Source organism: Oncorhynchus nerka, linkage group LG22 (genome assembly GCF_034236695.1).
Source record: "Oncorhynchus nerka isolate Pitt River linkage group LG22, Oner_Uvic_2.0, whole genome shotgun sequence".
Classification (NCBI taxonomy): domain Eukaryota; kingdom Metazoa; phylum Chordata; class Actinopteri; order Salmoniformes; family Salmonidae; genus Oncorhynchus; species Oncorhynchus nerka.
In genome coordinates this window covers 42906134-42929880 of record NC_088417.1, presented here as the reverse complement: position 1 = coordinate 42929880, position 23747 = coordinate 42906134, and the positions used below count along the sequence as shown (strand labels likewise).

The 23747-nt window shown below is 40.6% G+C and overlaps 1 protein-coding gene across 1 annotated transcript; it reads right to left on the bottom strand.

The window, feature by feature from the left end:
• Positions 1–5096: 5096 nt before the first annotated feature.
• pfdn1 (prefoldin subunit 1) lies at positions 5097–22708 on the bottom strand. The gene is made up of 4 exons (XM_029626997.2): positions 22617–22708; positions 21818–21984; positions 18780–18864; positions 5097–5503 (listed from the first exon to the last, which is right to left on the bottom strand). The coding sequence occupies exons 1-4, from the start codon at positions 22683–22685 to the stop codon at positions 5420–5422; spliced, it is 405 nt and encodes a 134-aa protein (XP_029482857.1). The 5' UTR covers positions 22686–22708; the 3' UTR covers positions 5097–5419.
• Positions 22709–23747: the final 1039 nt, after the last annotated feature.

Genomic DNA, 23747 nt, shown 5'->3' with positions numbered 1-23747 from the left:
TCAGAATAGCTATCAGAAAGAATTACATCGGAAGGGTTACATTTGTAGTTCTAGATTTGTGACCGATTGTGCATTTCATTTTATCGGAAGAGGTTGTGATAGCATCTAGGCCAGCCATACTCAATAGGCAGACAGTGATCCGGATCCGGACCCAGAACAGGGTCAATACGGACTGTGGGTCTCGACTAAATTTAAAAAATGAATATATGTTATGTAAAAAATCTGGCTTTTAACAAACATGCTGTTGATAATTGTTATAGTGGAACGCGCAAGGTGCAATTTAGAAATTTGGTAATGCATGGACAGTTTTCCACTAGTAATTTCATTCACTGACAGACCTGATAGAAATGCCCAGTTGATCAACTAGCCCATGTTAGCTGGTTATTTACCTAGCTATCTAAATCTTGTTATTATCATGGCCAGATTACATGCCCTGGGCCCTCTAACTGTTTGTTTTACAGACTATGGCCTCGACACCCAGAGAGACCCTGTTGATTTTGAGTCCCTCAGGTATCATGAACACACAAGAGACAGGGGAAAATGTGTTGAATTGCAGAACATTTTCTTTAAAATAGCTAAATGTTCTCTCCACCAACAAAAGTTTCGGATTACGGCGATAAATTGCAATATCCATTAGGACCTTTGCAAGTGTTGGAGCATGCCCCTGGCTGTCTGTAAATAATCATTTAAAAAAAAGAAAATGTCATCTTGTTTGCTTAAAATAAAACATTTGAAGTGCTTTATACTTTCTTTTGATACTTAAGTATATTTTTGAAATTACAATTATACATTTATACTTTAGTATATTTAAAAACAAATGCTTTTTAACTTTTACTCATGTAGTATTTTACTGGGTGACTCACTTTTACTTCAGTAATTTTCATTTAAGGTATCTTTACTTTTACTGAAGTATGACAATTGGGTACTTTTTCCACCACTGAACATGAGATCTTATAAGGAAGACAGTGATGTATCAAATCCAGTATGTGAGTGAAGAGGGGGGGTTTAAAAAAAAGACATTCTGAAAAATAACCACATGACAATGGATGAATGGACTTTAATTTTGTATTACAAACTTTCATGACTCATACCAACCACAAGAGGGCGACACACCGACATGACTCCATATTCTATTAAGGGTCATGACCTCCGTATTGGAAAGATCTGCTCCAGACTTCCCCTTTGACTTCCTCCAGACAGTCCTACCTGTTTCAAGCCACTCCAGTGTGTCCATACACATGTATGAGCAACGTGTGCATGTGTGTGTCTGTTTGTGAAAGTGTGTGTGATGTACAAGGTCGGGTGTGTCTTCTTGAGTAATATCCTAATTTTAAGAGGATGAAATGCATAGCTGTGTCTCAGGGTTGTACAGTCGTGGCCAAAAGTTTTGAGAATGACACAAATATTAATTTCCAAAGTTTGCTGCTTCAGTGTCTTTAGATATTGTCAGATCTTATTATGGAATACTGAAGTATAATTACAAGCATTTCATAAGTTGTCAAAGGCTTGTATTGACAATTACATGAAGTTGATGCAAAGAGTCAATATTTGCAGTGTTGACCCTTGTTCTTCAAAACCTCCAATCCGCCCTGGCATGCTGTCAATTAACTCTGGGCCACATCCTGACTGATGGCAGCCCATTCTCGCATAATCAATGCTTGGAGTGTCAGAATTTGTGGGTTTTTGTTTGTCCAACCGCCTCTTGAGGTTTGACCACAAGTTCTCAATGGGATTAAGGTCTGGGGAGTTTCCTGGCCATGGACCCAAAATATCGATGTTCCCCGATTCACTTAGATATCACTTTTGTCTTATGGCAAGGTGCTCTATCATGCTGTAAAAGGAATTTTTTGTCACCAAACTGTTGCTGGATGGTTGGGAGAAGTTGCTCTCGGAGGATGTGATGGTACCAATCTTTATTCATGGCTGTGTTCTTAGGCAAAATTGTGAGTGGGCCCACTCTCTTGGCTGAGAAGCAACCCCACACATGAATGGTCTCAGGATGCTTTACTGTTGGCATGACACAGGACTGATGGTAGCGCTCACCTTGTCTTCTCCGGACAAGCTTTTATCCGGATGCCCCAAACAATCGGAAAGGGGATTCAGAAAATGACTTTACCCCAGTCCTCAGCAGTCCAATCCCTGCACCTTTTGCAGAATATCAGTCTGTCCCTGATGTTTTTCCTGGTGCCCTTCTTGACACCAGGCCATCCTCCAAACATCTTCACCTCACTGTGCGTGCAGATGCACTCACACCTGCCTGCTGCCATTCCTGAGCAAGCTCTGTACTGGTGGTGCCCCAATCCCGCAGCTGAATCAACTTTATGAGACAGTCCTGGCACTTGCTGGACTTTCTTGGGCGCCCTGAAGCCTTGTTCACAACAACTGAACCGCTCTCCTTGAAGTTCTTGATGATCTGATAAATGGTTGATTTACGTGGAATCTTACTGGCAGCAATATCCTTGCCTATGAAGCCCTTTTTGTGCAAAGCAATGATGACAGCACGTGTTTCCTTGCAGGTAACCATGGTTGACAGAGGAAGAACAATGATTCCAAGCACCACCCTCCTTTTGAAGCTTCCAGTCTGTTATTCAAACTCAATCAGCATGAGAGAGTGATCTCCAGCCTTGTCCTCATCAACACTCACACCTGTGTTAACGAGAGAATCACTGACATGTCAGCTGGTCCTTTTGGGGGATTCAGTTAATTTGCATGGCAAAGAGGGACTTTGCAATTCATCTGATCACTCTTCATTATATTCTGGAGTATATGCAAATTACCATCATACAAACTGAGGCAGCAGACTATGTGAAAATTAATATTTGTGTCATTCTCAACTTTTGGCAACGACTGTACATTCCAATCACGGGATATTTGACCTTTTAGAATAAATAAGACACAGCAAGACGATGGATACAGCAAAGTGCAGTATGATTAAGCCCTTAACCGCATTTTATGGGTGGAGACTTTTTACTCTGTTATAGAACATCGCCAACAGAGACGGACACACAATCAGTGATACAGAGTGGGGTGGTGATGTCAAAGAGAGGGAGGGGAGGGCAAGAGGACAATTCAAGGAGAGAGAGATGGAGGGAGAGCAGACAGGATATCAGGAAGCCCAAAACCTCCTGGAGGTTTATATGTCACAGGAAACCAGTGACATATAGTGTGCTGCCATCCTGTTAGAAGGTAACAGATTATTTTATTACAATGGTTAAATTGGATTTTCATTGTGTTCAATGGTGTTATTTGCCCCCTAGTGGCGCTTTCTGGTACTTAGAAAGACGACGCAAACAGGAAGTACCGAATTTGTTTTGCACGCATAGAAACAGCTACAAACAACGCTACGGTGCAGGTCTTTCAATGTAGTTATTTCTTGTCACGCTTCAGCCTTGGAAACATATTTGTTTGTAAGTTCGATTCAAGCATTTAGCTAATGATGATAATCTTGTTATTGATAGAGTTGCTTACATATCAATGTTGGTTGCATTTACTCACAAATTGTAATGCCTTTAATGTATGTCGTTAGCTGTATTACTTTGCTCATGCGTCATGCAAACGAATTGTAAAATATACAATCCTGTAGTTTTGTTACTGTTTCTAGTGTAATATGCTTTGTTATTCTACATAGATGGTTATACATTATTAGAGTAATGAAAGGAGCCAATTACCATATGGTTAACAATTAGCTATATGGTTTGGCATCATGCCAGATGCATGGTACCTTAGCGCGTGCTTTGTATTTATGCAACTTCAAATGTTTAACCTCTTAAGCGCACCCGACACGCAGGCGTGCCATCTGGAAATGCAAATGCGCTACGCTAAATGCTAATAGCACTCGTTAAAACTCAAACGTTCATTAAAACACACATGCAGGGTACTGAATTAAAGCTACACTCGTTGTGAATCCAGCCAACAAGTCAGATTTTTAAAATGCTTTTCGGCGAAAGCATGAGAAGCTATTATCTGATAGCATGCAACACCCCAAAATACCTGAAGGGGACGTAAACAAAATAATTAGCATAGCCGGCGCTACACAAAACGCAGAAATAAAATATAAAACATTCATTACCTTTGATGAGCTTCGTTGGCACTCCTAGATGTCCCATAAACATCACTATTGGGTCTTTTTTTCGATTAAATCGGTCCATATATACCCTAAATATCGATCTATGAAAAGTGTGTGATCCAGGAAAAAACAGCGTTTTAAAACACAACGTCATTTTTTTAAATTAAAAAAGTCGACGATAAACTTTCACAAAACACTTCGAAATACTTTTGTAATCCAACTTTAGGTATTAGTAAACGTTAATAATCTATCAAATTGATCACGGGGCGATGTGTATTCAATAGCTCCACGTCTTGAACTCATGGTCGAAAATTTCTCCTCCAAAACATCCTGTCGGAGACCGGAAGGAATGGGCTCTCTCTTACTCGTTTGACCAAGAAACAAAGCCCAGGCAATTGACTAGACTGGCGACATCGTGTGGAAGCTGTAGGACTTGCAATCTCAGCCCCATGTAATTTGGTTTCCCATAGACAATACATGCAAGTGGCGCATGGATATTTTTCACCATGTTTTCGGTGATCAGTTTTTCTTGCGCTTTTTGATTAAACACAGGCTCTGTTATAGTCACAGCCGTGATTTAACCAGTTTTAGAAACGTCAGTGTTTTCTATCCACACATACTAATCATATGCATATACTATATTCCTGGCATGAGTAGCAGGACGCTGAAGTGTTGCGCGATTTTTAACAGAATGTTCGAAAAAGTAGGGGGTAGGCTTGAATTGAACACTAAAGTATATTCTTCTTTCTGTATTTTGCCGTTTCACAACAAACGTTTTCATTATTCATTCAAGAAAAGTCACGCCATGGGAGTTTTATTGAAGACTTAGTTGTTAGCCATCTGTCTAGTTTTGCATGGGAACGCAACTCAAGGGCAGAATATATAGGAAGGAACAAACAATCGTGCACATGCAAAAAAACACACACACACACACAGGAATCAATTAAGTCTACCCTTGACTGATTAAACAGTCACACCAGCAGACAACAAGTGCAATAAGCCTCTAAAATAAACACAAGGCATAATCCTCTCGTTTCAATACCCATTTTTATTATCATATCAACAAACTGCAGCAGTAACAAACAAAAAAAGTTGAGAAGTTAAAATGACATGCAAGACACAGTCCAAGATGATTATTTAATGTGAAGATACAGTCCCTTCAGATTGTATAACTTAACAGGGCAGATGTTACAGTACTGGCAGAGAAGCAAGAAAACCTCAGACTCCATATGGAGAACAGCAGCTGCTTGGTCAGTCATTAAGGTTTACTGTAGCCGGTTATAACATACACAAATTATATCAGAGGGAAGTCACAAATTAGCGAAAGTATGCGTTTGTATTGGTGTTTCAATTTCACTGGGCCCTCCTGGACATAAGCATTTCTCTGATGTTGTCCTCAGCATCCTTCACAGTGCGCTCCAGGTACGTCTTCTTTTGCTGTAGAGAGGACAAAAAGGACAGATTCAGTCAACCACTCATTTACCCATCATGACCTCAGAGGGATATTTTCCTTTTTCATTTCTGGAGATGGCAGATGTCTTCACAATACTGGGGAACACAAGGAATGGATACATGTCTACACAAAGATGCCTACATACAGAGACACATTCTAAATAGTCTTTCCTGAAACGTTAAAATGTTCTGTACAAAGAACTATCCAAATATCCACCCCTGGAGCCAGTTTCAATGAAAAGTTACTCTGCACGAAGTTCTAAATGCTGCAGGGAAAGGCCACGTGCCACGGACACCTGGTGAGCGAGCCGGAGAATGTGGCCATAAAGGGACATTACAGCACCTTTCACAGATAGTTCAGGATCAATTCGATACACATCACCGACACCGCAACGCTATAGACCAGGCACATAATTTCTGTTAATATGAATGTATAGGCCTACAGTCAGTCAAGTAATAACAAAGGGTGCTAATTCCTACCCAGTCGGTCTTGCTCCACAGAATATATGGGCCTATAACAGAGAATAGTGGGATGTGCACTGCATGACCAAATGTACGTGGAAATCTCATTCCAAAATCATGGGTATTGATGTGGAGTTGGTCCCCCCGTTGCTGCTATAACAGCCTCTACTCTTCTGGGAAGGCTTTCCACTAGATGTTGGAACATTGCTGCGGGGACTTGCTTCTATTCAGCCACAAGGGCATTAGTGAGATCGGGCACTGATGTTGGGTGCTTGGGCCTGGCTCGCCGTCGGGAGTTCAAATTCATTCCAAAAGGTGTTCGATGGGGTTGAAGTGATGGATCTGTGCAGGCCAGTCAAGTTCTTCCACACCGATCTTGATAAACCATTTCTGTATGGACCTCACTTTGTGCATGGGGGCATTGTCATTCTGAAATAGGAAAGGGCCTTCCCCAAACTGTTGCCACAAAGTTGGAAGCACAGAATCATCTAGAATGTAATTGTACAGTGGCGAGAAAAAGTATGTAAACCTGTTGAAAATACCTGGATTTCTGCATAAATTGGTCATTTAATTTGATCTGATCTTCAGCTAGGACACAAAAAGACAAAGTCTGCTTAAACTAATAAAAGAAACAATTATACGTTTTCATGTCTTCATTTAACACACCATGTAAACATTCATAGCACACGTTGTAAAAAGTATGTCAACCCTTGGATTTAATAAACTGGTTGACCCTCGTTTGGCAGCAAGATCCTCAACCAAATGTTTTCTGTAGTTGCGGATCAGACCGGATCAGACGGTCCGGAGAAATTTTGGACCATTCCTCTTTACAAAATTGTTTCAGTTCAGCAATATTCTTGGGATGGCTGGTGTGAACTGCTCTCTTTGGGGTCATGCCACAGCATCTCAGTCGGGTTGAGGTCAGGACTCTGACTGGGCCACTCCAGAAGGCGTATTTTCTTCTGTTGAAGCCATTCTGTTGGCTTTACTTCTGTGTTTTGCATCATTGTCCTGTTGCATCACCCATCTTCTGTTGAGCTTCAATTGGTGGACAGATAGCCCAACATTCTCCTGCAAATGTTTTGATAAACTTGGGAATTCATTTTTCCGTCAATGATAGCAAGCTGTCCAGGCCCTGAGGCAGCCCCAAACCATGATGCTCACGTCACCATACTTTACAGTTGGGATGAGGTTTTGATGTTTGTGTGCTGTGCCTTTTTTTCTCCACACATAGTGTTGTGTGTTCCTTCCAAACAACTCAACTTTAGTTGAAAATATGCCAGTAGTGCTGTGGAACATCCACGTGCAGTTTTGCAAACTTCAGACGTGTAGCAATGTTTTTTTTGGACAGCAGTGGCTTCTTCCGTGGTGTCCTCCCATGAACACCATTCTTGTTTCGTGTTTTACGTATCGTAGACTTGTCAAGAGATGTTAGCATGTTCCTGAGATTTCTGTAAGGCTTTAGCTGACACTCTAGGATTCTTCTTAACCTCATTGAGAATTCTGTGCTGTCCTCTTGCAGTCATCTTTGCAGGACGGCCACTCCTAGGGAGAGTAGCAACAGTGCTGAACTTTCTCCGTTTATAGACAATTTGTCTTACCGTGGACTGATGAACATCAAGGCTTTTAGAAATACTTTTGTAACCCTTTCCAGCTTTATGCAAGTCAACAATTCTTAATCTTAGGTCTTCTGAGTTCTCTTTTGTTCGAGGCATGGTTCACATCCGGCAATGCTTCTTGTGATTAGCAAACTCAATTTTTGTGATTTTTTTTTATAGGGCAAGGCAGCTCTAACCAACGTCTCTAATCTCGTCTCATTGATTGAACTACAGGTTAGCTGACTCCTGACTCCAACTTTTGGATTAGCCATTAGCCTTTTCCAACCTATACTGTGAGTGTTAAAATGATGTATTCAATATAGACAAGAAAATACAATAATTTGTGTTTTATTAGTTTAAGCACACTGTCTGTCTATTGTTGCGACTTAGATGAAGATCATATCAAATTTGATGACCAATTTATGCAGACATCCAGGTAATTCCCTTCACCCGAACTAAGGTGCCCGGACCTTACAGCCCTAGAGCATTATCCCTCCTCCACCAAACTTTACATTTGGCACTAAGCATTGGGGCAGGTAGTGTTCTCCTGGCATCCGTCAAACTCAGATTTGTCTGTCGGACTGCCAGATGGTGAAGCGTGATTCATCACTCCAGAGGACATTTCCACTGCTCCAGAGTCCAATGGCAGTGAGCTTTACACCACTCCAGCCGACGCTTGGCATTGTGCATGGTAATCTTAGGCTTGTCTATCATACATCTCTGGAGAGACCTGAAAAAAACTGTGCAGCGATGCTCCCCATCCAACCTGGCAGAGCTTGAGAGGATCTGCAGAGAAGAATGGGGGACACTCCAACATTTTTGCTTTGTCATTATGGGGTATTTTGTAGATCGATGATGGAAAAAAATCTATTTAATCAATTTTAGAATAAGGTTGTAACAAAATATGGAAAAAGTTGAGGGGTATGAATACTTTCCGAATGCACTGTAGCGTGTATAATGTTCCTTGTCAAAACCAATATCTAAGGCAACATATGTGCCCTCTCACCAGTGTGGAATGCAGGAAAAGTTGAGCCTTTTGTTTATTCACAGATTTATGTTACGGTCAAAAACTAACGTAGCCGAGTGATGAAGCCCAAGGGGCCATCCCATTAAACAAGAATTATTAGGGACGCCCTATTGACCTCAAACAGGCAGTGTCATGGAGTCAATATACCCTCATCTACTGTTGAGCTTATGGAATCAATGCTGGTCCTCTTGCATTTATGTGGGTGGCTGTCAGGTCAGTGAGTCTTGTTGTACAGTGCATGGATCCTCACGTATGCGATGACCAGCTCTGAGGACTTGAGCCAGGGCAACAATGGCAAGGTAGAAAGACTGCACACAGACAGAACAACAAATAGACCCGTTGTCATGTCGGGTCCCTGCATCAGATGCAGAGGAAGCCTATTCTGAACTAATGCTGTTGCACGCTTGATGTTATCGAAGTTTCTAACAAATGTCAACAGAACAATTCTGCCAATGATTACTTGACATTTACTGATGACTCATAGCCCTATTTACTGTGCCTTAAAGTATTCATACGCCTTGACCTAGTCAACATTTTGTTGTGTTTCAGCCTGAATTCAAAATGGATTAAATAGACTTGTTCTCTCACCCAATACCACATAATGACAAAGTGAAAACATATTTTTAGAAATGGTTGCAAATTTAAATCCGTTTAACCCAATTTCTACCAGCATGTTAAATGTGCAACCAGAGGGGGAAAAAACTAAAAACTTTAGACCACCTTTACTCCACACACAGAGAAAACAACAAAGCTCTCCCTTACCCTCCATTTGGCAAATCTGACCATAACAAAACTAAAGAAGGAAGTACCAGTGACTCGCTCAATACGGAAGTGGTCAGATGACGGGGATGCTACGCTACAGGACTGGAATATGTTTCCGGGATTCATCCAATGGCATTGAGGAGTATACCACCTCAGTCACCGGCTTCATCAATGAGTGCATCGACAACGTCATCTCCACAGTGACCGTAAGTACATATCCCAACCAGAAGCCATGGATTACAAGCAACATCCGAACCGAAATAAAGGCTAAAGGAGCTGGACACTAAACTGGACGCTTATAAGAAATCCCGCTATGCCCTCAGACGAACCATAAAAACAGGCAAAGCGTCAATATAGGACTAAGATTAAATCCTACTACACTGGTACTGACGCTCGTCGGATGTGGCAGGGATTGCAAACTATTACGGACAACAAAGGGAAACACAGCCGAGAGCTGCCGAATGACGTGAGCCTACCAGACGAGCTAAATGCCTTTTATGCTCGCTCGAGGCAAGCAACACTGAAGCATGCATGAGAGGACCAGCTGTTCCGGACAACAGTGTGATTACGCTCTCCATGTCCGATGTGAGCAAGACCTTTAAACAGGTTAACATTCACAAAGCTGCGGGGCCAGACTTATTACCAGGACGTATACTCAAAGCACGCACGGACCAACTGGCAAGTGTCTTCACTGACATTTTCAACCCGTCCCTGGCCAAGTCTGTAATACCTACATGTTTCAAGCAGACCACCATAGTCCCTGTGCCCAAGAAAGGGAAGGTAACCTGCCTAAATGACTACCGCCCCGTAGCACTCACGTCGGTAGCCATGAAGTGCTTTCAAAGGCTGGTCATGGCTCAAATCAACACCATCATCCCAGAAACCCTAGACCCACTTCAATTTGCATACAACATATCCACAGATGATGCCATGTCAATCGCACTCCACTCTCCCCTTTCACACCCGGACAAAAGGAACACCTATGTGAGAAAACTGTTCAATGACTACAGCTCAGCGTTCAATACCATAGTGCCCTCAAAGCGCATCACTAAGCTTAGGACCCTGGGACGAAACACCCTCTGCAACTGGATCCTGGACTTCCTGACAGTGATGGTAAGGGTAGGCAGCAACACATGACACACTGATCCTCAACACGGGGACCCCTCAGGGGTGTGTGCTTAGTCCCCTCCTATACACCGTTCACCCACGACTGCCTTGCCAAGCACGACTCCAACACCATCATCAAGTTTGCTGATGACAAAGGTGGTAGGTCAGATCACCAACAATGATGATACAGCCTATAGGGAGGTGGTCAGAGACCTGGCAGTGTGGTGCCAGGCCAACAATCTCTCCATCAATATGAGCAAGACAAAAGGAGCTGATCGTGGACTACAGGAAAAGGGAGGGCCAAACAGGCCCCCATTAACATCAACGGGGCTGAAGTGGAGCAGGTCGAGAGTCCAAACACACCAATATAGTCATGAAGAGGGCACGACAACACCTTCTCCCCCCCAGGAGACTGAAAGGATTTGGCATGGGTCCCCAGAGCCTCAAAAAGTTATACAGCTGCACCATCGAGAGCATCCTGACCGATTGCATCACCGCCTGGTATGGCAACTGCATGGCATCTGACCACAAGGCGCAACAGAAGGTAGTGTGTACGGCCCAGTACATCACTGGGGCCAAGCTTCCTGCCATCAAGGACCTATATCCTAGGCGATGTCTGAAGAAGGTCCAAAAAGTTGTCAAAGACTCCAGTCACTCAAGTCATAGACTGTTCTCTCTGCGACTGCACACAAGCGGTACCAGAGCACCAAGTACAGCTCCAAAAGGCTCCTTCAATTTCAAGCCATTAGACTGATGAACAATCAAACAGCCACTTGGACTATTTACATTGCCCTCCCCCATTTTCTTTTACACTGCTGCTACTCACTGTTTATTATCTATGCATAGTCACTTCACCCCTACCTACATGTACAAATTTCCTCGAGTAACCTGTACCCATCTGCACATTGACTCAGTACCGGTAGCCACTGTACATACTAAAGTTCAACCGATTATGATTTTTCAACGCCGATACCGATAATTGGAGGACCAAAAAAGCCGATAACGATTAATCGGACGATTTTTTAAATGTATTTGTAATAATGACACTTACAACAATACTGAATGAACACTTATTTTAACTTAATATAATACACCAATAAAATCAATTTAGCCTCAAATAAATAATGAAAAATGCTCAATTTGGTTTAAATAATGCAAAAACAAAGTGTTGGAGAAGAAAGTAAAAGCGCAATATGTGCCATGTAAGAAAGCTAACGTTTAAGTTCCTTGCTCAGAACATATGAAAGCTGGTGGTTCCTTTTAACACAAATCCTCAATATTCCCAGGTAAGAAGTTTTAGGTTGTAGTTATTATAGGAATTATAGGACTATTTCTCTCTATACAATTTGTATTTCATTAACCTTTGACTATTGGATGTTCTTTAGGGCACTTTAGTATTGCCAGTGTAACAGTATAGCTTCCGTCCCTCTCCTCGCCGCTACCTGGGCTCGAACCAGGAACACAACGACAACAGCCACCATCGAAGCAGCATTACCCATGCAGAGCAAGGGGAACAATCACTCCAAGTCTCAGAGCGAGTGACGTTTGAAACGCTATTAATGTGCACCCCGTTAACTAGCTAGCCATTTCACCTCGGTTACACCAGCCTCATCTCGGGAGTTGATAGGCTTTAAGTCAGTCATAAACAGCACAATGCTTTAAGCATTGCGAAGAGCTGCTGAAAAAACGCACTAAAGTGCTGTTTGAATGAATGCTTATGAGCCTGCTGCTGCCTACCACCGCTCAGTCAGATACTTGTATGCGCAGTCAGATTATATGCAACGCAGGACACGCTAGATAAACTAGTAATATCATCAACCATGTGTAGTTAACTAGTGATAATGATTGTTTTTTTATAAGATAAGTTTAATGCTAGCTAGCAACTTAACTTGGCTTACTGCATTCGCGTAACAGGCAGTCTCCTGTGGAGTGCAAAGTTATAGCGTTGGACTAGTTAACTGTAAGGTTGCAAGATTGGATCCTCCGAGCTGACAAGGTGAAAATCTGTCGTTCTGCCCCTGAACGAGGCAGCTAACCCACCGTTCTAGGCTGTCATTGAAAATAAGAATGCGTTCATAACTGACTTGCTTAGTTAAATAAAGGTGTAAAAAAAAAAAAAAAAAAAAAATAGGCCAAATCGGTGTCCAAAAATACCGATTTCCGATTATGAAAACATTAAATCGGCCCTAATTAATCGACCTCCAGTACATACCCTCGTTTTATTGTTGTTTTGTGTTACTTTTTTACTTTAGTAAACTCCATTTCTTGATCTGCATTGTTGGTTAAGGGCTTTTAAGTAAGCATTTCTTGGTAAGGTCTACGACCTGTTGTATTCAGCACGTGACAAATACATTTTTATTTGATATCATTTACATAAGTATTCACACCCCTTATCTATGAAACTCCAAATTGAGCTCAGGCGCATCCAATTTCCTTGGATCATCCTTGAAAATGTCACTACAACTTGGAGTCCACCTGTGGCCAATTAAATTGTTTGGAAATTATTTAGAAAGAAACACACCTGTCTATATAAGGTCCCCACAGTTGACAGTGCATGTCAGAGCAGAAACTATGCCAAGCAACTGTCTGTAGATCTCCGAGATATAATTGTGATGAGGCATAAAGCTGGGGCAGAATATAAATATGCTTTTCATCGGCAGGGACTGGGAGACTAATAAGGATAGAGGGAACAATGAATGGAGACGAACACAGGCAAATCCTTGATGAGAACCTGCTTCAGAGTGCAAATGACATGCTGGGGTGAAGTTTTATGTTCCCAAGTACCCCTTATTTTATAATTATGTATTGTACTGACTCTTGCACAGGCTCGATGTACACTCACTGGACTCTAACCACACACTCACACATACTGACACTCCAACACACACACGCATATTGTTGCCACACAGGTTCCTTCACGCACGCTGCTGCTACTGTTTAATTATCTATGCAGTCACTATACCCCCTACCTACAAGTACATATTACCTCAATTACATCAACTAACCCGTATCCCTACACATTGACTCGGTACCGGTACCCCTTGTATGCAGCCTCGTTATTGTTATTTTATTGGCAGTACTATTTTCCCTTAGGGTTTATTGAAAATCTGTGGAAAGACGTGATTGCTTAACAGAGCTTGAGAAAACGGCGAAAACATAGCACATATTTATGTCAAACCACCACCAAAGACACAGCTAATTTAAATAGCCATTTTGTCGAACAAAAGATGCAATCACAAACGCAGGATTAAATGAAAAATAATTCACTAACCTTTTGAAAATCTTCATCAGATGACAGTAATAGGACATGTTACACAGTACATTTATGTTTTTTCAATAATGACGACATGTTCAAAAAATGCTACTAAAATGTCCGGAGAAATTATGATAACTCCACCAGATAACAGCAATACACATCATAAACTTTGACTAAATATACATGTTCTACATATAGTTAGAAAGATACACTGCTTCTTAATGCAACCGCTGTCTTACATTTATTTTTAACGTTACAGAATTCGTTCACTAGGCAATAATCTGAGACGGCGCTCAGACATTAGCAATATTTCTCCGCTATGTTGGAGTCAACAGAAACACAAAATTACCACATAAATATTCCCTTTCCTTTGATGGTCTTCGATCAGAAGTCGTGGAAGGAGTGATACTTACCAAAAACAGCGTTTGGCTTTCAAGTCTGCGTCTTTGGGTTATCAAACGCGACAAATTCCGGCTGAAATGCAGCCAAAATTCGAGGGGTTGCGCATCAAAACTTCAAAATTACATATTATATGTCGACTAAACTGGTCAAACTAAGTGCAGAATCAAGCTTTAGGATGTTCTAAACGTGCGAAACAATTCTCAACTCGAACAGACAAACTCACATTGTGTAATGATTCCTGGAACAAAGGGAACTCCAGGCACGACGCGCGCATGAGAGTGCATGTATTTTCGCGCGACCCGAAGTTTTTTGCCCGCCAAAGCGTGAGAGAGCGCGGGATTTTCACAATGAAACGCCCTATTGAAAGGAGACATCTCGCCGAAGACATAGAAACTGATCCCAGATCCATAGCTGGTTGGGAAGGGTGGGGGCGATGACGCCAAAGTTGGCCCAACTTTCCTGATAACAGAGAGTTTGGGAGAATGGCTGCCCTGTGAGTTCTGCTTTACATACAGACATAATTTGAACGGTTTTAGAAGCTTTAGAGTGTTTTCTATTCAATAATAATTATTATATGCATATATTAGCAATTTTGGACAGATTTTTTTCCTGTTTACTATGGGCACGCAATTCCTCCAAAGGGGGCAGTATTCTGCCTAGCTCTAACTGGTTACTAACTACCAATTGGATACCACGAAATTGGGGAGAAAAAGGAGTACAAATAAATAAATAAAACATTAGGTCTTAATTTAATAAAAAATAGAATTTAGGCTAACAAAATGTGGAATAGGTCAAAGGGTATGAATACTTTCCGAAGGCATTCTATTTGATTTCAATCACTTTGATGGCACCCCTTTTGATTCAAACAAAAATGTCATACATATTTGCTCATGGTAAAAGTGGTTTTATATAATTTAAAAGCTCTTTTTTTTACCTTTAAAATTATTTATTTTTCTCACTTTCTTAGGGTGTAGATTAGACCCTATTTTACATCATCCGAGGTGTTTGTGTTGTGCCTGCCATTGGTTGAGACACAGCATACTCTTGAATACAGACTGGGTGTCATTTCAAATCGTAGAAATAGATTTCATACAATGGACATTCAGACCACTGGAATTTTATTCATTGAAATTGAAACGTCCAAATAGTTCCACAGATTGCCACTGGTCCACCCACCATTGAATGTCTGTTCTACTATCGATGTTATTATGATTTCAATAGGTTTCCTATGGGTGATTGAGAGTATAATTTAAAACTGATATTCTCGTTCAAGTCAACATTCTGTCGTAGGAGATTCAGAATTTGTTGGTAACATATGTAAGATGTTTTATATTCATCAAATGTGTGTAAGTTAATTCTCATCAGAATGGTATTTTTGTATAATACTGTGGCGAGGTTGCAGTTATCTGTTCTATGTCAAGACTAAGTTGCATGGGCCGCAGAGAGGGGAGAGGTCAAAGTGTCATCATGTGTAAACATATCTTTTACTCCCTACCTTTCCCAGTGGGGAAAGGAGGGTGGCAGTGTCTGGAATCATTCTATGCTCCCTCTACTAATGTTGTTTCTATCTTAACCTATAGCCTCATTCTCCTCTCCGTGAGTTTGTATTTAGAGTTGGTTGTATCTAAATGACAATTTGATATATGCCTGTTGATTTGGAGGATTGGTTTATGGTTCTGGGGTTTGGGAAAGGAGACAAAGCTGAACGATGAATTATGTCTATGCTGTCTGACTATGTGTGATCTTTGCTATAAAGGATCCCATTTTGCCATTGTGTGGGGACTCAACTTTTCATTAGAGATACTGAACTGTTGAAAGTCAAAATGCTATAGAGCTTATATAATTAAAAATGGACGTTGATAACTAATTCTGACTTGTGTGTGTGGTTTGCTCCCATGATTTGGTAAATGGAGGAAATTTCCACGACAATTCTCTGATGTGTGGACCTCCAACCATCTATGTGTTGCCAGTTAATTTCTATTTCATTCCCATTTTAATACATTTATCAGCCAAAACATGGCACCCACTCTGTATTCAAGAGCATGTTGTGTCTCAACCGGGTGGCGGGCACAACACAAACACCTCAGATTATGTAAAATGAGGTCTAAGCTACAACATTTGCGTAAATGAAAAGAATTTACATTGAAGGTTTAAAAAATAAAAAATAAATGTTTAAGAATTTTATTTTAACAAATTGTTTTCAAGAAGCTTAGTTAAATAAAAGGTTAAAACATTTAAATTATTTAAATATTTAAATTATTTTAAAAAATACAAAAATGGGTCTCTCTGTACACAGGTGTGAAAAAAATGAAATGACATCCCAAAGAGTAAAGTGACTCAGGGTCTGAGATAGGAGTCATTCACTGACAGTGGGAAGCAGTTAGCCTTTACAAACAGCGAGCAGTCTTGTTTTTGGCAACAAACGCATATAGAACAAAGAAGACTCTCCAAAAGTTCAAAACCATAAATGTGGTCTGCTATTTGCAGTCTTCCAGCTGACAAGCTATTTGTTTTTGTAGCACTAGCCACACAGTAACCATGGGAAACAGCACAGACTAATGAAACAGAAAATGGCTGGGAGGCATTAGTTGGCAAAAAAAAAGGAAAATAACATCTGTTTGACATGCCAGTTTTATTACGAGTGAGTGAGGCTATGACCACAATCGTGTCCCGTAAGAGGGGAACCCTGGGCGTCGCTCCAGAGCCACGAGCATAGAGTTGACCAGGGTGATGTCTGGGATTACACCACACCACTGGACAAGGCCACATTCAGACCCAGGGCCAGAAACCACACATACAGAGCTTTCAGAAAGTATTCACATGTTTAGTTTACAAACTAATTAAAAATGAAAAGCTGAAATGTCTTGAGTCAATAAGTATTTAACCCCTTTGTTATGGCAAGCCTAAATACAGTGCATTCGGAAAGTATTCAGACCGGTTGACTTTTTCCCATCTTGCTGCGTTACAACCTTATTCTAAAACGGATTAAATTATATACAATTTCCCATCAATCTACACATAGTATCCAATAATGACAAAGCAAATACAGGTTTTTTAGAAATGTTTGCAAAGGTATAAAATTGTTTTAAAAATGAAACACCTTATTTACATAAGTATTCAGACACTTAGCTATGACACTCAAAATTGAGCTCAGGTGCATCCTGTTTCCATTGATCATCCTTGATGTTTCTACAACTTGATTGGACATGATTTGGAAAGGCACACACCTGTCTATATAAGGTCCCACAGTTGACAGTGCATGTCAGAGCAAAAACCAAGCCACGAGGTCGAAGGAATTGTCCATATAGCTCCGAGACAGGGTTGTGTCTAAGCACAAATCTGGGGAAGCATACCAAAACATTTCTGTTTCGGCTCAATTGTTTCGAGCAGGACACAATGCTCGTTTCCACAAGGACGAAACTAGGAACTGCTCTTCTGATCGAATGCAGACAAAAGACCACAGTGTGAAACATTAGTTTAAAAATAAAAAAAAGATCCAGCGGACGGCATTCTTTGTGACCAATATTTCCTGTGGTGTATGGGAGTTTCGTCCCCATTGGGCCATGTTCTTGACAGGTCAGGCTGGAAAGTCATTCTGACATGATACATCTCACGCCACAGGTTCAATCAAGGTTGTTGGGGTTAATAAACGCCATGTTATTTGCATTTCTATGTACTTCAGAAGTAGAGAAATAGGAGTGAAACCCCAACTCAACACCCAGGAAAAGCTATTTGTGTCTGCTGAAACTTGAGTAAGGAACAGCTCTTGGAGTTCCACTTAAAGATGCTACAGAGAAGTTGTGGGAGTGTTTGTCTCTCTGTTTGTCTCTCTGTCAGTTTCTATATCTAAATACATAGTGGAGAGAATTCCATGCTTGCTGCGCTAAAGAGGTGGTTCTCTCAGTCACTTCCACCATGGCCTGATAACCCAGTGTCACTGTCAAGTTGCTCGAAATAGACACAGGGCCATTCACACAGCCACTGACTTCATAAGGGAAGAACACATTTGTATATTTTAGAAGTGAATAATATATTATTTGCACCATTTGTATTTGGCAAGCATGAGATGCCTGTTTTTTCAGATATCTGTTTCAACCCAATATAAAAATGCCCTTAAGCCATCATTCATTTGGACTCAAATATTAATAGCATACATGGTACAGAAAATGATACAGGTGGAGACTGCAGAGAGAAAACAAACATCTGTTTCTGATTTTTTTAAAGAGCGGCTGTGGAAGGAATGCAATAACTGGTTTTAGGGCACACAGTGTATTGACTACAACATCTACAGTAGGGTTTGGGTCAATTCAGAAAGTGACTGGAAATTCAATTCATGAGTTGCATTTCAATTCACTTCCTTAACTGAGGGAATGTAAAAGTGAATCGATCCCAACACTGATCTACAGGAAGTCTTAAGCTAAGTGGGAGAGATATCGAGGACTGAACCTTTGAAATATTCAAAAGTGTCTGGATCTGTGCACACATAGGCGGCAGGTAGCCTAGTTGTTAGAACGTTGGGCCAGTAACTGAAAGGTTCGTGGATCAAATCCCCGAGCTGATTGTAAATAAGATTTTGTTCTTAACTGACTTGCCTAGTTAAATTTGTAATTTTTAAAATTGAAAATCTGCGCCAATATTACTGCATACCTCAAGCTCCTTAATTTTCTCATCTGCTGTCTTCTGTTTGTAAGTCAGCTGTGTGTTGATATCTTCTTTAGACTGCAAGATGAACCTGAGAGAGCGAGAGACGAGAGCATTAAGTCAGTGTGTGAGGTGTCTCAAAAACCCAACCCTAGGCAACAGCAGAGACTAGGGTCTGGTTTGTTTCAATGACGGACTCTTTTAGCATAGAGCGGGGGCTCCAACAGGTCAATCGCAAGCTACCAGTAGCTCGCAGCCCACATAGGAGTAGCTCGCCAAACAACTCAGAAAATACATGCAATATTTCATGTTTTCTACTGCAAACTGTCATAAACAAATCTCACAAGTATCAGACACCACAAGCTCCCGGCTACTATCTAATAAAAGGAACATTGACATTATCCCACACCTGGTTAAACACTATTAGCGTAAAAAGCCAAACATAATACAATATCTGCCAATTAATTTCCAGCAATATAGCCTGTCTGTGTGGTGCATGCGTTTCTCTATCACTGTGCGTGTAACAGAAATACTTTCCCCAAAACCTTTTCAATTAAATGTTAAGTGGAAAGTAGGCTTACCTGGCAGAAGTATATCATGAGTAAGTATATAATTTGTATCTACCATGTTATTTGCTAACTGACATGAAATGAGCAGCAGCCGTACAGAACCATTGCTAGACCGGCACATTTCTCACTCGCTAGATGCACAATTAAAAGGCCCAGATGCGCAATTAAAAGGGAATTACGCACACAAACACACAAAAAATTGTTTTCTTCAAGACCTAAAAAAAAAATGGTATTCTAATGTGATTTAAGCATTGACATGGATAACTCAGAGTATACAGCTCTGGAAAAAAATTAAGAGACCACTGCAAAATTATCAGTTTCTCTGGTTTTACTATTTATAAGTATGTGTTTGGGTAAAATTAACATTTCTGTTTTATTCTATAAACTACTGACAATATTTCTCCCAAATACAAATATTGTCATTTAGAGCATTTATTTGCAGAAAATGAGAACTGGTTAAAATAACAAAAAAGATACAGTGTTGTCAGACCTCGAATAATGCAAAGAAAATAAGTTCATATTCATTTTTAAACAAAACAATACTAATAATGCTTGATCTTTGGAAGAGCTCAGAAATCAATATTTGGTGGAATAACCCTGATTTTCAATCACAGCTTTCATGCGTCTTGGCATGCTCTCCACCAGTCTTTCACATTGATGTTGGATGACTTCATGCCACTCCTGGCGCAAAAATTCAAGCAGCTCGGCTTTGTTTGATGGCTTGTGACCATCCATCTTCGTCTTGATCACATTCCAGAGGTTTCAATAGGGTTCAGGTCTGGAGATTGGGCTGGCCATAACAGGGTCTTGATCTGGTGGTCCTCCATCCACACCTTGATTGACGTGGCTGTGTGGCATGGAGCATTGTCCTACTGGAAAAACCCTAGATGCCTAGTTTGCGTCAACTATTATTATCCAACGCATACAATGACATTCAAGACGATTCTGTGCTTCCGACTTTGTTTGGGGAAGTCCCTTTCCTGTTCCAGCATGACAATGCCCCCGTGCACAACACAAGGTCCATAGAGAAATGGTTTGTCCAGATCGGTGTGGAAGAACTTAACTGGTCTGCACAGAGCTCTGATCTCAACCCCATCAAATACCTTTGGGATGAATTGGAATGCCGACTGTGAGCCAGGACTAATCGCCCAACATCAGTGCCCGACCTCACTAATGCTCATTGCTGAACGGAAGCAAGTCCCCGCAGCAATGTTCCAACATCTAGGAGAAAGCCTTCCCGGAGGAGTGGGGGCTGTTATAGCAGTAAAGGTGGGACCAACTCCATAATAAATTCTATGATTTGTAATGAGATTCGACGAGCAGATGTCCACATACTTTTGGTCATGTAGTGTATGCTTTGATTTCTAAGACATTCTAAGGTTTGTATCATTCACAACTAAAGTTCCCAAATAACAAAATTTAGCATATAGGACCTGTTTCAAATGATCCCTTTTATACTCACTTCATATGCGCACTCGCTCCATAATGGTAAAAATATCATTTCTATTTCATTCAGCTGAGTTCAATTATATTCTTCTTACTATAAAATCATAATATAAAATAATGTCACAGGACTGATAAGAATATCTTGTCAGCTAAATGAACATGCCAAACTATGGCAATGAACATAGCCAGATAACTAACATAACATTGGGCTCCCGAGTGGCGCAGCAGTCTAAGGCACTGCAACTCGCTGTATCACAACCGGCCGTGATTGGGAGCCCCATAGGGCAGCACATAATTGGCCCGAATTTGTTCATAATTGGCTTGCCTAGTTAAATAAATGTTAAATAAATAAAATTTAAAAAATATCTATAAAAACGAATTCTGTTCTTCTGAAATACATTTTCTTTATATCATGTTTCTTTAGAACTGACTAAAATAAATAATGGATTTATAGTGATGGTGTATATTTGGCATGACGGCGGTATTTTGCATGACAATAACTAGCTGACAATTTCATGCCCGCCACAGGCCTAGTTGGGGTTGCAAGAATTTTCAGATATGAAAATGGGGTTGTGGGCAAAAAAGTTTGGGAACCTCTGCATTAGAGTATATGACAAGATGAACAGTCATCTACAACAGTGGTTCCCAAACTGTGGGGCTTGCCCCCTAGAATTGCAAGAAAATATGTTTTTAAACTGCAAAATGTTCTTTGCACCCCATGACAAAATGTGTAGAATTGAAGGAAATCAGCTTTTAACCTGTAAAATTCTCTCCACCATCAAGAGTTTGTGTCATAAACAGGGCTTGTCCCCATTTGAAATAGACATGGTGAGTTTTATAACAATAAAAATATATAACATTTAATGTTGTTACTCATAACTATTTATAACAAATGTTACATATATATGTATCTGTTATAATTCATATATAGGCTACATGAATACATACATAAAGGACTACCTATGTTTCTTCATGGGAAGTGTTCTATTAGTGAAATCCAATAGTAAACAGACAGAGAATACTACTCACATGCGTCCTACTCCTTCATACATGCGGGTGTTGTCTGGTAGGGTTTTTATTTCTGCATGTGTCAGGTTGGCATGTTTCTTCATGCGAGTGAGCTGGTCGATCTGAAGATCTGCCAGTTTCGCCTTTTGTTGTGTGTCAATCATTTTCGATTGCAGCTCTGCAAAGGCCTGCATGAACAAATATGACAGCATTATTTCAAACATCAGACCTGCGTTTCTATAAAAATACATATTTGAAATCGCTTGAACAGTGCTCGGTGGGTGGGGTTTACACTTTTAGGACTTTTCTATTGCAATAGGCAAGCTCAAGACTAGCAGAGTTTTAGTAAGTATTTGAAATGATGGCAAATAGTGAACCTAGGTCTGGTCAAAATGATCCCATTGTCCTATCACTGAGGAACCATCTCTGCTCATTATAGCTAGCGTTAGTTAGCAGGCCAGCTATAACAGCCTTGTGCTTGGACTTGTTTTAGTTTTATTTGACTAGCTAGGTCTAATATTGGCAGATGAAAATGTAAGTGATGACTAATCGTGTCAAATATTTCATCTAGCTAGTATATACACACTGTTGCTAGATAGTTAGCTAGCTCGTGGCAGTTGGGTTAGCTAACTGACAGCGCATGAATTCAGAAACTAACGTTAGCGCACAAGCCATGCAGCATGACTCAATCACATCTTAACGCTTTGATATAAATAACACATACATTTTTGGTAAACTGTTGAATCATTTCCCCGTTACACTTAACTTATTAGACCATTGTATTTGATAGAAAGAATGAAAAGAGGATTAAATTATTTACCTTCTTCAGCTCTAAATCTATGGGGGCCGCCATGTTGAACACGAGAACGTAACAACGAACCACGCCCATAAAAGTAGCTTCCAGTTTCTGCCTTGTTCAGCCCGCCCAGAGACGTACTTTTACCATGCATCATTTTATTTGACAAATGGATTTCTGAAAAACATTTGGTTTAATGATTATGGCTGGTATAATGTCATATTTTGCCAGCATCATCAAAGCTGTAATACATGTTCTCTGTATGTGAGAGTACTATGGCCTCTACCTTTATGGTATACACATATTTAGCGGATGTACCGAAATGATTATGTTTCTTGCTCCAACTATGCAGTAATATCTAACAATACAAGCAAATCTAAAAAGTAAAATAATGGAATTAATTTAAATTTAAATATTAGGATGAGCCAGAATATGTGCAACACTTTTTCCACATTTTGTTACGTTTACAGCCTTATTCTAAAATAGATTAAAACATTTTTCTACACACAATATCCCATAATAAGAAAGCAATTAGCTTTTAATTAGCACATATATAAAATAAAAAATGTATTAAAATAAAAAATAAAAGTATTCAGATCATTTACTCAGTACTTTGTTGAATCACCTTTGGCAGCGATTACAGCCTGGACTCTTCTTGGGTATGACGCTACAAGCTTGGCACACCTGTATTTGGGGATCTTCTCCCATTCTTCTCTGAAGACCCTCTCAAGCTCAAGTCAGGTTGGAAGAGGAGCGTCGCTGTACAGCTATTTTCAGGTCTCTCTAGAGATGTTAGATCAAATTCAAGTCCGGGCTCTGGCTGGGCCACTTAAGGACATTCAGAGACTTGTCCCGAAGACACTCCTGCTTTGTCTTGGCTGTGTGCTTAGGGTCGTTGTCCTGTTGGAAGGTTAACCTTTGCCCCAGTCTGAGGTCCTGAGGGCTCTGGAGCAGGTTTCATCAAGGAGCTCTCTGTACTTTGCTCCATTCATCATTCCCTTGATCCTGACTAGTCTCCCAGTCCCTGCCGCTGAAAAACATCCCCACAGCATGATTCTGCCACCACCATGCTTCACCGTAGGGATGGTGCCAGGTTTCCTCCAGACAGACGTGCCACTTGGCATTCAGGCTAAAGAGTTCAATCTTGGTTTCATC

Excerpts from the sequence above, each read along its gene's own strand:
- pfdn1 (XM_029626997.2), bottom strand. The coding sequence starts at position 22,685 with ATGGGCGTGGTTCGTTGTTACGTTCTCGTGTTCAACATGGCGGCCCCC. Across the intron at positions 21,985-22,616 it reads TAGATTTAGAGCTGAAGAAG|GCCTTTGCAGAGCTGCAATC; the intron begins GTAAATAATTTA and ends TTGTTCATGCAG. Across the intron at positions 18,865-21,817 it reads TATGAAGGAGTAGGACGCAT|GTTCATCTTGCAGTCTAAAG; the intron begins GTGAGTAGTATT and ends TCGCTCTCTCAG.